Consider the following 15,854-nt stretch of genomic DNA (forward strand, 5'->3'; position numbering starts at 1 on the left):
AGGTCGATGTCTGTACATTATAGATATTAAAGAAAAATTAATGTGGAGGGTCTTTTTTAGAGCACCAGAACCCAAATCAACCATTTTTAGAATTTTTGTCTGTCTGTCTGTCTGTCTGAATGTCTGTCTGTCTGTCTGTCTGTCTGTCTGTATGTTTGTTCGCGCATCACTCGAAAACGAATGCATGGATTTGAATGCAGTTTTCACCTATGTATTGCTAGAGGTCTAAATTAAAATTTAGGAAGAAAAAAAATAGAGAGTTGCCACCTGTTTGAAAATTGGAGTTTAAGTAAATTGATAAGAAAAAACGAATATTGCAATATGGGCGTCAAAAGAAAGAGAATGAAGAAGGCTTACAGACAGAAATATTTTTTTAGAGTTGCCACCTGTTTGAAAATTTACATTTAATTTAATTTATAAGATAAATTGAATATTGCAATATGGGTATCAAACTGAAAGCGTTTAGGAAATTATATTGCCGACAATATTTTTAGGGAGGGCTGCCACCTGTTTGAAAAATTTTATTGAATTAAATGATAAAATAAATGAAATCTAAATCTACATCTAGATATCTATACATATAAAAAAATTGTAACAGGTCGATGTCTGTACATTATAGATATTAAAGAAAAATTAATTTGTGGGGTCTTTATTAGAGCACCAGAAGCCAAATCAACCATTTTTAGAATTTTTGTCTGTCTGTATGTTTGTTCGCGCATCACTCGAAAACGAATGCATGAATTTCAATGCAGTTTTCACCGATGTATTGCGAGAGGTCTAACTTAAAATATAGGAAGAAAAAAATTAGATAGCTGCCACCTTTTTGAAAATTGGAGTTTAAGTAAATTGATAAGAAAAAATGAATATTGCAATATTGGGCGTCAAAAGAAAGAGGCCGAAGAAGGCTTACAGCCAAAAATACTTTTTTAGAGTTGCCACCTGTTTGAAAATGTACATTTAATTTAATTTATAAGATAAATTGAATATTGCAATATGGGTATAAAACTGAAAGGGGTTAGGAAATTATAATGCCGAAAATATTTTTAGGGAGGGCTGCCACCTGTTTGAAAAATTTTATTGTATTAAATTGATAAAATAAATGAAATCTATATCTACATCTATACATATAATAAAATTGTAACAGGTCGATGTCTGTACCTTATAGATATTAAAGAAAAATTAATATGGTGGGTTTTTATTTAAGCTACAGAAGCCAAATAAACAATTTTTAGAATTTTTGAATATCTGACTGTACGCACATCAGTCGAAAACATGGAATTGAATGCAGAGTTTTCACCGATGTATTGCTAGAGATCTAGCTTCCAATATAGAAGAAGAAATTAGAGAGTTGCCACCTGTGTTTAAAATTTCAGTTTAGGTCAGTTGATACGGTAAAGTGAATACTGCAATATGGCTGTCAAAAGAAAGAAATTTACAAAGGCTTACAGCTGAAAATATTTTTGGGGAAGGTTGCCACCTATTTGAAAACTTTAATTTAATTTAATTGATAGCATAAATAAAATATTGCAATATTGGCATCAAACTAAAGAGGCTAGGAAATTTTAATGCTAAAATATTTTTAGGGGATTTGCCAACTGATTGAAAAATTGTATTCATTAAAATTTGTAAAATAAATGAAATATTCTTGAAGCGGGTTTGAAAACTTTAATTCAGTTAAATTTATAATATAAACTAAGTGTTGCCATATGGGAATCAAACGAGAGTATTTGAGAATATGTTAAAGAAAAATTAATAGGGGGTTTATTAGATCAACAGAAACCAAAAATAAAATTTTGGTATGTTTGTCTGTATGTTTGTAAGCGCATCACGCAAAAGCTAATGTATGGAGTTAAATGCAGTTTTCACCGATGTACATATTGCTAGATCCCTAATTGAAAATATAGAATCCATTTGTTTTTTGTTTTAGTTTATCGTCGATCATTATTCCTAGGTATTTGAACGTATTAATTTTTTCCAGTGTGTCGTAGTTTATATTTAGAGTTAGCAACGGACCGTTCTCAAAATTTCGCCTTGATATAACCACAAACTTTTTTTTTCTGTGTGGAAGGTTTTTCGCTAAAAAAAAATTAAAACTTTTCGTTGTTGCTGCCAAAAAATTAAGAAATCTGAGACGTCACGTTTTACAATTTCATACAGTTTTCTTTACAATGTATTTCACTAAACTACTAAACGGCTGCACCACTTGGTTCATATTTGGCAACATCTTGAAAATAAATATTCTGACCAAAAATTTACTCGGTATGTAGCTCGGGATATTCTTAAAATTCTTATACAGACTAACCGCCCAATTCTATGTTTTCTTGATAAATTTTTTGTAAAGAAATTTCATCAAGATTTGTATCAAGCAAAAGCTTCGTTCGCATTCTGTGTCAATATTTATAAAACAAAAGCTCTACGATTTCCACATTAGTGGAACTGATTTCCACATGAGTGCAACTGATTTCATTGTCACATATGAAAAATATGAATTTAAAAGCGAAAAAGCTTTTGACTGCCGTAGCCGAGTAGGTAGAGATGTCGACTATAATTCCGTGTGTCGCAGGCTCAAATGCCGGCACATGGAGTATTTAATTGTTAGAAACAAATTTATTAAGATACAAAAGTTATACATTTCACATGAAATTTCAATTTGTCAATAGCATTTTCAATCTTGATAATTTATCAAGAAAAGAGCTTTTGATTTCTGTGCTAGAATACCAATTCTTTATAAATAATAAAAAATTGACAAATTATAAAGATTTTAAATTTATCAAGTACACAGAATCGGGCTGTAAAAAACCAATATATCTCTAAAACCAATTACGCTGGGAACTGAAACTTAGCACTGATGCATATATTGCAAATGCATTGGGAAAGGGGCGTGGCTCCTTCCTCCCATACATACTGAACTTCTCATATAGCTTATCTCTGGAACTGCTTATGCTAACGTCCTGAAATTATACACAGCTACATATTTTATCAATACCGTAGTTATGGCGAAAAGTGGTAATTATTGGAAAGGCTGGATCGATATACATTTACGTAAACGCGCAAGTATCATACGATTGGGAACCATTTTCTCCTAGATTTCCAATCCCATTGAACTATTGTAACTTTGTCTTTAATTTTCAGTAAGGTAAAATTTTGAAGAATTTTTTTTCTAATTTTCAACAAAGAATGGAGCTTTGCTTTTACGAGTTTCGCTATAAACTGTCCTATCTACATACCTATTTGCATAAAATGATAGCCGTTTTCGTTGTTCGGACTAAATTCAAAAACTACTGAATAGAGTTCCGTCAGATTGTCGGAGGTTATCTTACATACATATATGGTCCAATTACATGCTACTAGAAAACTCGCTAGGTGGTGCTGGAGTAGAGTTATTTATAAAAATCGTATTTATTAACCGATTTCGTTCAAATTTTAAATGTGAGCTATGTACCTGTATGATGGAAAATTCTTTTGATAAAAATTTACCCGATTAGTGCCGCTGGAGTTGAGGTTGAAATTCATAACACGTATTCATTTTATGGTAAGCAATGGTTTTACAGAAAATGAACCCAATGGATGGCGCTGCAGCCGATAACCGGATAACTTTTCATCCTATAGGACAGCGAGGATTCTTGGCCCTCCTTTAACAGAAAACTCACTTCTGTGCTCTTGGGTTTCCCTATAAGAACTTTTATTGGCACCAATGTTGTAGTTGCAAGATCATACAAAAAGATTACGCATGCTTGGCAGAGATCTCACAGGTGGAAATAAGACCATTGGTAAAGCTCATGACACCAAAAGGGATAGGTATTCCATATGGTATCACAGCGTTACTATTATTGGCCTATGTGTGAGAAGGATACTGCACCTTAGTGGTTTCAACTTAAATCAAAAATTTTGACTTTACAGACTAATTTTGTTTTTAAACGCTCTTTTGCATTGGCCAACATAAAGCTCTTATTAGGCGCCGCGAAGTAAGCGGGCATTGGCTAGTTTTTAATAAAGTTGCGTAAATTTAATACTATTTAAACCTTTAGCTAAAAAATAATAGGCTGATGCTTTGCATTAATGCGTTTAAGAAGATAGCAACAAAATAAAAATCACGATGCTTGTTTCGAAACAATACCATTAACACTATTTTTACATACGTACAAATTACAAGGGTCGCGACGTTTTGACAATTTTTGAATATTTTATTTCTATTGTTGGCTTATTATCTAAAACTAACCATATAAATCCAAATTTCAAGTTTTGTGCAAAAATTATAAAAATTCGGTAAAGTTTCACCAAAATTTCAAACTTCTTAATCAGAATCTTTAGAAAAAACTTTGGTATGCAGTTTTGTAGCACGTGGGTTGGAAAACAATTCTATATGGAAGAAAAGGCGTCAAACTATCGACAATAAAATTGTCAAAACGCAACTTGAAAGCTAATATTTATTTTACTAAAATTTAATGGGCTTCAATTTTTTCTAAGGGTTTTGATTTAAAATTCTGAAACTTTGCAGAATTTATTGTACCTAAAATTATTGAGCTACCATTCTTTCTAAAGATTCTGATTAAAAAATTTGAAATTTTGCTGAAACCTTGCCGAATTTTTATAATTTCTGCACAAATTTTGAAACTTTTATTTGTATGGTTTTTGTCAGACAAAAAGCAATCTTTACTTTTATAAATAAAAAAGTAATAAACAGTAAACAAATACGCCAAAATTTTACGACCCTACTATTATGTTCGACACTGTAAATATGTAGGTACATGCAACTGAAATTTATACTCACAGCTTGGCGTGGCTTCATAGCGCCTCTGTATCTGATCGTAAGTGAATTTTACAAACGCATCATACTGCTCGGCGAGCTTCGTAGTCAGCACAGCATTGTATTTTTCACGTATCTCATCTTCTCGCTCCTTCAGCATACGTTCGCATATCAATTGCACCTGTTTAAATGTAAAAAGCGCCTTCTCCGGGTTACGCACCAAGCTCGGTGGGGTGTCTGGACGACGTGGACTTTCGGCGCCCATTTCGGAACCACTAGATTCTGAGTCCTGTTGCATACCGTCTATGGTGGACGATGAAAATTGAAGACGTTTACAGCGGTGCAGTCGTTTGATTTCATCTCGAATATCCTGAGCCATTTTATCTAATTCATAAAATTGAATATGGAGCGAAGCATTAGTTCTTTGTCTTTTTGAAAAGCCACTTTATACTTACCTGGAGAAATTTTTGACAGATTGGCCTCTGTGAATGGATTGGGCTGTGGTTCCTTAGAAATGCGGCTACCGCTGGGACTATGGATGTTTTCGTAGGAAGTGATGGCAGCTGCAGATGAGCGCAATGGTGATGATCCATTTCCTGATGAATGCCCGAGCGGATTGCAACGTCTGCGTTTCGAAGGCCGTTGATTTAACGCTTCCCAGTCTAAAGTACGTTTGAGTGTTGCACATGCCATTTTTTGTTAATAATAGCTTAGTAATAGTTGTGCCGTCTTTAATATGATGTATTATATGCTTAAAGCCACGAAACGAAAACTAAAATTATAAAATTTTTTATGTATTTAATAATTAAAAACGAACGCCACAAAATTTTTTTTTGATCAATGCGGACAGTAGGCTGCAGAACTAAATAGACTGATTTAGATTAAAAAAAAAAAAGTTAAAATTACAAGAATATGTTCCTTCAGTGTTCACAGGTAAAGGAATACAATGAAAGCAAAATAACGCACTAAAAGGCACCGCACCTGGCAGCGTGGTTGGTTAGAGGATGCATTTGTGTGTACATATGTATACATATATATGTGCATGCGTATATACATAGGTCTCAGAATATACAGAATTGCCAGAATTCCATAGGAATTCAAAGAAATGCGGGAGAAAGCAAAATACAAGGGATGACTTAAAAACTCAAATAACGTCGACACAAATTGCAAGCTACCTGCAGAAAGGGTCAGTAATAGTCAAGAATAAGAGAACATAGCAACTCGCTCAGTGGTGGTAACAATGCTAGAAAGATCAGCACATAGACATTTACAGCAGTGATCACGAAAATTGTAGCACGACGTATTGACAACTTTTTGACAATTTATTTTCCTTCCATTTAATTTTAATTATTTTTTTATAAAAATATAGTTAGTTCTACAACAAAAATCATACAAATTAATGTTTCAAACTTTCAACAAAAATTATAAATATCAAACGAATTTTCACCAAAATATCAAACATTTTTCAGAATTTTTAGAAAAATTTCGGGTATGTAATTTCATTGAAAATTAAATTTTAATATAATAAATAAGGTATTAAGTGGCTAAGATCTCGCGTTGATTTTTATATTTTATTTTTCCATGTTCTGTATATAAAAAAATTAACCATGCTTTAAATGGATGAAAAAGAGCAACACCTCTTACGAAAAAAATTCTCTAAGATCATCGAAATTTTAAAACGCTTCAAACTTGCCCTATAATTATTACAGTATCTAGTAAAATTAATGAAACTGCATACCAGAAAGTTTTCTAAAAATTTCTAATTTTAAAAGCTGCAAATTTTGAGTTTTTTGTAGTATGTTTAATTTTTATAAATTTTGTGGAAAGTTTTAGTTTAGTTTATTTGAATTCAATATGGCAACTGACAGGAAAAAATCATTTTCACTTAAATTGCTTTTGTGGAACTGGCAGTTAAACTTTTATTCGTATGGTTTTGTTGTGGAATAACTTATGTACATATGTACATGTTTATAAAAAATAATTAACCCATACCCGGAATGCGTCTGAACGCGTAAACTAGCTGTCAAAATTTTTATGGGAAGTCATCTATACAAATTCCGTAAATTTGTACCGAAAACATTAGGGTACTGTAAATAAGATGAGAGAATTTGTTTAAAAAATTAATAAATTTTTGATTTTTACTTGATCTTGTGGTGCGGTGCGTGCATGAAAGACACATTTTGACTAATACCCTTATTAAAAACAAGAAAATTTATTTGTCAATACGTCACGCTGCTATTTTCGTGGACATTGCTGTACATACAAAAGTACATATGTACATCTACACGTGTATGTATGTATATATTTAAGATCAAATGAAGGAACTGCTGTACACTTTTGTTTTCCAAACTGAGCCCTTTATAACTTTGTTGTATTTACATTATATATCGTCGTTTAAAGTACAAAACCACGTATCAACAAAATGCAAACCCGCGTATCAAGATAATGCAAAACCGCGTATGTGAGGTTGTATAAATTATTTTCTAGAGAAAAACACGTATTTCAAAATATTGTTTCTCTCACCTTGGCAAACTTATTTACGAGGGTTTGCATTTTCTTGATATGCGGTTTTGTACTTTAAACGACTATATGTACATATGCAAATAGCAAATATGCTAAAAATGAACTACAGTAGCAACTCGTCTTTGTGGGCTAACTCAGAACAAACGGGTTTGTCTATAACTGCTTAGCTACTAAGTAACATAAAATCAACAACGAAATTAACATTTTGCAAAACACCTTGAGGTATCTCCAAATGTATTTATCGAAGAACTCCTAAATCGGTGGCATTCCGTTAAGTAACTCTTTTTCACACTCATTTCTTTATCTGTTAGTTATCCATTGGCTTAGAACGAAAATTTCAAAACATCAAGACCATGATAAAAACATAGCAAGGTAGAACCGTTCTCTCATTTTGTCGGCCATGATTTTTCTTTTGAAGTTTGCCAGCATTTTAAAATCATATAAAATTGAAAATAAAAAATTGAAATTGTTCGAAATTGTTGTTGCTTGAGATTGAAAATGAAAATGTGTGTGTGAGTTTGTGAGTAAATTTAAAAATTAAAATGTTTAGAAACGTCAAGAATTTTAAAAGTAACTCTCAGCGGTTCTACCTTACTATATTTTTATCATGATCAAGACTACGTATCTTTAATAAATTTCTATGAATACCAGATAATTTTAACCTTACACATTTCATGTTATGTACTATGATCAAAGCCAAATCCAAAGCCACTACTTCTTTTGCTTATTTTACAAAATAGAATGTACAAAAATAATTTTCTTGTATTTCCTTTTTTACTTGAAAAACGATAACACAATGGCGGTATCATTGTGAATTGTGAGGGAATTGACAGGTACCAAGTATTTTTTGGTATACCTACGCTGCCATTGTATCCACATAAAACAGCAAACGCGCGTAACTTGTACGTTCGCCTCTGAAAATAAATTCGGCGAGTTTCAAGCAAGAACATAGTGCGCCGACTTTATCTACTATGAATGCATATGAAAAGCATATCATAATAGCCGAACCGGCAATGACTTTGTATAGGAACAACTAATCATTCTGATTGAACCTGTGACATTGCTTGAACCTTTGTAAAGCTCTTTTCTTCGTGTTAAACATTTCTTATAATAGTACTTATTTACAGGGTGTAAAATAATAACTGTCGCAGTTTTTTTTAACAAAAGGGTCCTTTATAGATTTTGCGAAAAAGTATTTTATTGTTATATTAACCGACGAAAAATTGCGTACCGCTTGCCGTTTTCTCTCAAAGTGTTTACGGCTAGTAAGCCCAAATGAAGGTTAAAGTTCAAAAACTAATTAATTAGAAAGAAGAAAGGATCCTTTTATTTTCCAAAAAACCTGTGCGACATCCTGTATGTAAGTACCCGTAGTGTGGTATAGAGCTGCAAAATTATCGATGGTTGAACCATTCCATAGTTTCGAGCCTCACCATTCGATAGTTTTCAGCCTCACCATTCGATAGTATCGATACTTTCTTAAGAAAAGCGAGTAAAAGAGTATTAAATATAGTTTTTTACCTTTTTGAAAACTAGAGTGGCCCCTATTTCTAACAATTATATGGGATGTTGCGCAGTTATTGTCCGATTTTTTTTTTAATTTTCATCTGGAGAGCGGTGACTAAGATATATAATCAGATATGTAATCATAAGAGGGCGAGGCTACGCCCATTTTCTAAAATATTACAATATTCTTACTTTTCGCCTAAAAATCATTGTAAATATCAATTTTGAGCGAGTAAGCTTCAGTAGTTACTTAAATATCGCAGTTTTCTTATTTCTGAAAACTACCGTTATATGGGAGGTAGGCGTGGTTATTGTCAGATTTTGCTCATTTTCAATACAATCCGTCGTAGGCTCAAAAGAAATACGCGTACCAAGTGCACAGACGGGCGGACGGATGGACAGACGGACAGTCATCGCTTAATCACGCTGTTACAAACAACCGTTATGTGAAAAAACGTATATTACCCTTAGGCACAAGTGCGCTCGGGTATAAAAATATCAGGTCCCTACTACTGCACCAATTATATTTAATGGGGTTGCATTTTTATAAAAACATGAATGCTAGTTTTAAACACAGTTTTAGTGTCTCTTATTAAAAACTACAAAATAAGTTTCTTTAAACAAGTCATTTAATTTCGTTAGAAAGTCAGATGTATGAGATAAGGCCTTCGCATTTGTCAGCCAAAAGTGTAAAAAAGCATCAATACGGCGACAAAAAGATAAATAGAGACAGGACATTTTACCAAGTTTTGTCTAATAATGTTTTTTTTCTTTAATTGAATGTTTATTATTTTTTACGAAAGTATAGTTCGTTATCTAACAAAAACCATGCAAGTCCAAATTTAAAGCATCTAAAAAAAAATAGAAAAATTATTTTGACGACTGTGGTTGTAGCCAGTTTAGATCTATTTCTATTTTTCAAGCGACAGATAAGGGTTTTCCTCTCCTTGTACCAAACTCGTACAAATTCATGTTGTCGCTACCGCGTTCAAAAAAATTCTGTCGCCATCGACAAAGAGTTTTGATAATGATAACAATGTGTTCAGCACTTTAAAGTTTACGTCGATGGGCTTTATGGCAGCGTCAACAACAACTTTAAAATGAAACGACGACGCCAGCCCGTCGGCAACGCCAGCACAATTGTCCACAACACGGATTCCATGAAGCTATCATCTGGTCAGCGTTAGGCATTCGCCACTCTAATACTATGTTTACATATAAGTAGATTATCCTCATTTTCGAGCTTAACTCCCTAGCCTGTATTTAGAAAACGAAATAAGCCATCGTTAATCTGTAATTATAAAATAATCTCAAATTAAACAGATAACTTTTCGGTGTCCAACCGAGTTTTATCGATTACTTTTGCGAAGAGGAGAAATGCTAAATGAAAAAGTAAACAAAAATGGAAGCTGGTAAGGAAAAGAGTAAAAAGTATTTTTAAACAAATATTAAATATTGCTTGATATAGCAGAAAAAAGTGCTCACTGTGGCACAGAGCAGGGTTTTAACTTTTCATTGAGAATAACACAACAAATTTTACAGCTAATAATCTGAGATTTGTCTGGGTAAACGGGGTGATTAAAAAACGAACTTTAAATGAGATTATAGCTCTGATCCAATACTTTTCGTGAAAAATCCTGTAAAACTGTCAAACAGCAAAATTACTCTCTGAAGAGAGATTAAAAAGTGAGTAACAACAAAAAGTACGGGAACAAAAAAAACATTTTTCCTGTAAAAACGTTAACCAGTGATTGCTTGACACTTTTCATGATTTTACCAGAAGAAAAAGTTCGGGTAAAATCTTGCAACTTCATTCTCTACACAACTCTCCAAATTCGCTCTCATTTACAGGATTTTGGAGGATTTTAGAGTACGGGAACATTTTTCCTGCAACTTCCTGCAAGCGTAATGAAAAGTAATAAAAAATTTCACCAAAAATAAGAAACACCAACGAAAATGAAAAATAACAAATTTTAATGATGCGTAGAAAAAATTGTGATTACATGGAGAAATACATTCGTTGTGTTTGACTACCACTTATATGTACATACCAACGTCTGAGCATACCCAGCGGGGCAAATCCACAATACGTAATCGAATACTCCTCGAAGGAGGTACAGTTCGTCAATAAAGTTTAAGTACAGCGATTTTTTTACAATACTGGCAACTATTTTTCAAATATTATATTTTTCGATAATTTTTTATAAAAAAAAAAAAAAAAATAAAAAATAAAAACCCCAAAAATCAGAGTTCCACAACAAAAATCTCAAAAATCAAAGTCCCAAACTTTGTGCAAAATTTAAGAAAATTCTGCAAAATTCCATTCAAATATTGAACTTTTTATTTACGCTCTCTAGAAAAAAGTTCAGTATGCATTTTTTTAGCCCATTCAATTTTAGTATAATAAAGTGCAAGTTTGAGGTAGCTAGGACTTACCATAGATTTTTAGCACTTTTTTGGTTGAAGGTGTCGCTCATTTTCTCCATATAAAATAATGTTTGATAATTTTTTTATATGGAAAAAATGTGCGACACCTTCAACAAAAAAATTTCCCAAAAATCAATGGTAAGTCCTAGCTTTCTCATACTTGCGCTTTATTATAATAAAATTGAACGGGCTAAAAAACTGCATACTCAACTTTTTTCTAAAGGGCGTAAATAAAAAGTGCAATATTTGAATGAAATTTTGCAGAATTTTCTTTAATTTTGCACAAAGTTTGGGACTTTGATTTTTGAGATTTTTGTTGTGGAACTCTGATTTTTGGGGTTTTTATTTTTTATTTATTTTTTTTTTTTTATAAAAAATTATCGAAAAATATAATATTTGAAAAATAGTTGCCAGTATTGTAAAAAAATCGCTGTACTTAAACTTTATTGACGAACTGTACCTCCTTCGAGGAGTATTCGATTACGTATTGTGGATTTGCCCCGCCCTATCTGTAGTTTAGTTTTTTTTAGTTTTACCTAAATAGCTTAACTAACGGCAGAGATATTCAACTTTGAGGATGTACAACTTTTTTTTGGTTCGAAATATTACGTATTTTCATTAGTTTTTGTTATAAATCCCATTAAAGTAATCATATTTTTCTTGCCAGATACCAACAGGGTTGCTTAGTAGATAAAAGGAAATTTTATCCGAGTTGAGCATTTTTTTTGCCGCTCGTTTACAAAGAAACGAAGCTAATATGACATTTTCAAGTGTTTAGGACTTACCGTTGATTTTTCAGATTTATTGTAGTTTTCTTCCGCATAACGAATAAGTACAATATATTTGTATGTGGAGGAACAAAAATTTGTCAGATAAATATTCTAAAATTTAAGGGACTATTGAGTGAGTCACAACGGTGTCGTATTTGTATGTCGTAAACTTTAAAAGCTTAAATAGATGCTTAGAGAAAATAAAACCACAAGCACCTATTTTTTTAAAATTCGTAATATGTCCTGAGTTTGAAATTAGCAGAAAATTTAATTGATCTTTTTTTGTTCCAAAATGTCATGTTCGACACTGTATGTGAATTTACTTAAGAACGAAATTTAATGGCATAAAGCTTGGCTTGAGCTAGTTTCTACAAGGCAATTCGAAAATTGCACATTTTATGAACAAATTTAATAAATAGGCATCTGGATATTTTTGGCTATAGGTAACTGCAAAAACATTATTTCGGGGCAACCGTTTAGGCACAATGATCAACAATATACGCCCATGGCCAAAATAATAGAACAGTTTTGGCTATATATATTTTGTTTATTTAATATTTATTTTTTTTTTGTAAAAGTGTAAAAGCATATACTTCAAACTTTGTCCTAAAATTATAAGATTTCTGCAAAATTGTAACTACATAAATTTTAAATTTTTTCTTGAGCCAGTTCGAAAACGCCCTCTCTCAAACGAAAATACACTGAAAATATGCTGAGATGGGGCGTTTTTGAAACGAATTCTGAGGTAGAGCGTTTTTCAATTTAATTCTAAAATGGGGCTTTCTTTAACCAAATTCTGAAATAGGGCGATGTTGAAAAATTTTCTGAGATGGCGTTTTCGAACGGGCCGCCGAGATATGTCGATCTTACACTCAGCCATCGATATGCAGTTTTATAGCCCATTATAGTCAAGCATAATAAACTGTGATTTTTAAGTTGCTAAGAAATGCTTTAATTTTTGATACTTTTTTTCTAATTGTCTAAGCTTTTTTTCATACAAAAAGATTGTCGAACATACTTTGTATGGAAGACAAGCGTAAAAAAATGGCCAGCACCAACGCGATTTTTTAGCAACGTAAAACTTACACTTCTCATTAAAATATAATCGCCGTTCGGAGACGGCGTAAATCTGTAGGACCCTCCTCTTTGTGTGACAACATCAAGGCGCACGCAACAAATCGGAGGAGAAGCTCGGCCGAACACTAACAATGTGTAAGCGCAAATCTATTATTATTATGATTATTAAAATAAAACTTACACTTTTTATCATAGTAAAATTTAATGGGCTATAAAACTGCATACTTAAAAAGAAATTATTCAAAAAAGTTGAGAATTTAGATGCAAGCAACTTTGCATAATTTTTGCACAAAGTTTGAAATATGAATTTATATGGTTTTTGTTAGATAAATAGCTGAACTTTTATAAAAAAAAAGTAATAATTATTATAGGAGCAGACATGTACCTAATTCTGGAAAACAATTAAACATATCGCACACAGTATTCAAAAGTCACAACTCAAAATTTAGTACTTTTGAAATTAAGCACTAAAAATGTACACAGAGCTTTTATTTACCTTTTAGCAAAAGCTGGAGCAAATTTTTGTTGTAATTAAAAAAAAACACAAGGTAAAGTCGCCCGTGCCCATATGATTATCATGTGCTAAGAAATAGTTTTTCGCGTTTTCTGACAAACGTATTATTTTGAGTTGTGACTTTTTTGAAGACGGTGTGCGATATTTCTACTTAACACACCTTGGGAGTGATATGATAACCTACAGAAAGAAAAGAGTTTCACCAATGCTAATTTGCTGATATAAGAAATCTCCGAAGGGCATCTATGCATTCATAAAGCAATTAACACAGTGAAGGAGGGTTTTTTTCTTTGTTTTTTAATAAGATATTAGTATTTTCTATTTGACTTTTTCCCACAATTTTAGCCAGAGATGGATTTTCAAAAAACTAATGTCAGCAGAACGTTGAAATCCTTATAAATCCAATAAAGTCGTAGCCATCGCGTTTTCCTATATTGCCTACATCACTGTTTTTTAATATAAGATAGACTATTTATATTTACATATTTAAAAATAAATATTTAAATTGACTTGTAAGGAAATGTACTTTAATCGCACCTAATGCTCCATATGGAATTCTATTTATTCCAATGGATTGGTGATACGTTTTGTTAATTTACGCTCTTTCGAGCGTATACTTCTACATCTACAAACGCGTATCACATTATTGGAATTGCGATGGTTGCACAAATAAGGTTTTCCAATGTTGAAAACCTAACCACACCAAATGAACATACTTATGTATATACATATGTATACATAGTACATACTGAATGTATGCATGTAGATACGACTGCAATAGATCGTAGATATACGCAAATAAATTAGAAAAGAACACATTTATTGAAAATATAAATGCACTTGCTTATAGAAGAGGCTTAATATAAATTTTTTCTTACCAGTGCACAACCAATTTTATTTAATTCGTCGTTCTCAACCTTTTCGTTTTCCTTCCTTCAGATTACTTTATTTGCACAATTTGACTGACTTGGAAAGTCGATTATTTTTTCTTTTGGTGAACATACAATTCAAAGGCAACTTTAAAGCACAGTGAATTTATATTGAAAGTTTCTTCTATTAGAAATTTTACACTTCTCTTCGATGATTTTTGATATTGAAATTTCCGAAATTTTGTAGAAATTCTTAACACAATGAAAGTTGGTGACGATACCTGACGACTATTTTCGATAAGCTTCAGAAGAAAAATGAACGAAGTAATCACTTTCGATAATGCAAGGTTGCATTGGGCTAATATCTTATACCATGATTCAATAATACAAGGTTCGATAAACTGACAGTTGTCTCTCTCGCACCGCTCCCTTAGCAGTGGCACCGTGTTGCTTCTTTGCAAATTTACATGGAAACAGTGTAGCTTTGGTGTGAAATAAAAGTATAAGCTTTTGTGCAATATGTTTATTTGTATATGCATATGAAGCATATTTAACTGATGAAAACATAAGCATTGGATGTTTACATCAATCTCATAGTAGTCTTATTTTAATTTTGAGTCATTTTGCAGTTTTTATACGGCTAAATAGCATATAAATTAGGTAATTCACGTAGATATATCAATATTACGTTCAACATTTCGTTTAAAATGCCAGATTTCCTGCAAATACATTAGAATTTACGAAAGGAATTTCACTACTAATTGCCTACTTTGCGTACTTTTCTACTACCATTTTCGCAACAAGGGATTGCATTCTTGCCCTTTCTCTGTCCTTCGTAAATGCAACCTTTTGTAAGGGAGTGTCAAACCGCAGCTGTCAATAATTATCTAACCTTGTATTATTGAATCATGATCTTATACAATGTCTGCACACCACGAATTTGTTTCATACCATGATTCAATAATGGTTGAGTTCCTGAACTTTTCTGGATTAAAACCTATAAAACTGTCAAAAAGCAAAAGAAGCCAGAGAACCGAGTACGGGAACGCTTTCTGGTAAATTCCTGTAAGTTCTTGCGAGTTAGAGACCGAAACCAACACAAGGTTAGATAATTATTGACAGCCGCGGTTTGACACTCCCTTACAAAAGGTTGCATTTACGAAGGACGGAGAAAGGGGAAGAACGAAATATCTTGGTGCGAAAATGGTAGTAGAAAAGTACGTAAAGTAGGCAATTAGTAGTGAAATTTGTTTTGTAAATTCTAATTTATTTGCAGGGAATCTGCCATTTTAGATAGTAATATTGATATATCTATGGCTGCGTTTCTTTATACATTCCGGATAATCCAATTTCACAGCCGGAATAAACAGAATGCGTTTGAAATATAAGTCAACATATCATCAGGAACGTTCTAAAGAATA

At 32.3% G+C, this 15,854-nt stretch overlaps 1 protein-coding gene across 1 annotated transcript in view; it reads right to left on the bottom strand.

Moving 5' to 3' along the window:
- Positions 1-14,754, bottom strand: part of akirin — a 16,868-nt gene extending 2,114 nt beyond the window's left edge. The window contains exons 1-3 of the mRNA XM_017617520.1: positions 14,443-14,754; positions 5,203-5,519; positions 4,772-5,131 (exon numbers count right to left, since the gene is read on the bottom strand). Coding sequence (XP_017473009.1) covers positions 4,772-5,131; positions 5,203-5,440 — 598 coding nt within the window. The 5' untranslated portion in view covers positions 5,441-5,519; positions 14,443-14,754. The remainder of the gene's footprint in view (positions 1-4,771; positions 5,132-5,202; positions 5,520-14,442) is intronic.
- Positions 14,755-15,854: the final 1,100 nt, after the last annotated feature.

The sequence above is a fragment of the Rhagoletis zephyria genome, unplaced genomic scaffold, assembly GCF_001687245.7.
Source record: "Rhagoletis zephyria isolate East Lansing unplaced genomic scaffold, Rhagoletis_zephyria_1.1 Rzeph_scaffold_01429, whole genome shotgun sequence".
Taxonomy (NCBI): Eukaryota; Metazoa; Arthropoda; class Insecta; order Diptera; family Tephritidae; genus Rhagoletis; species Rhagoletis zephyria.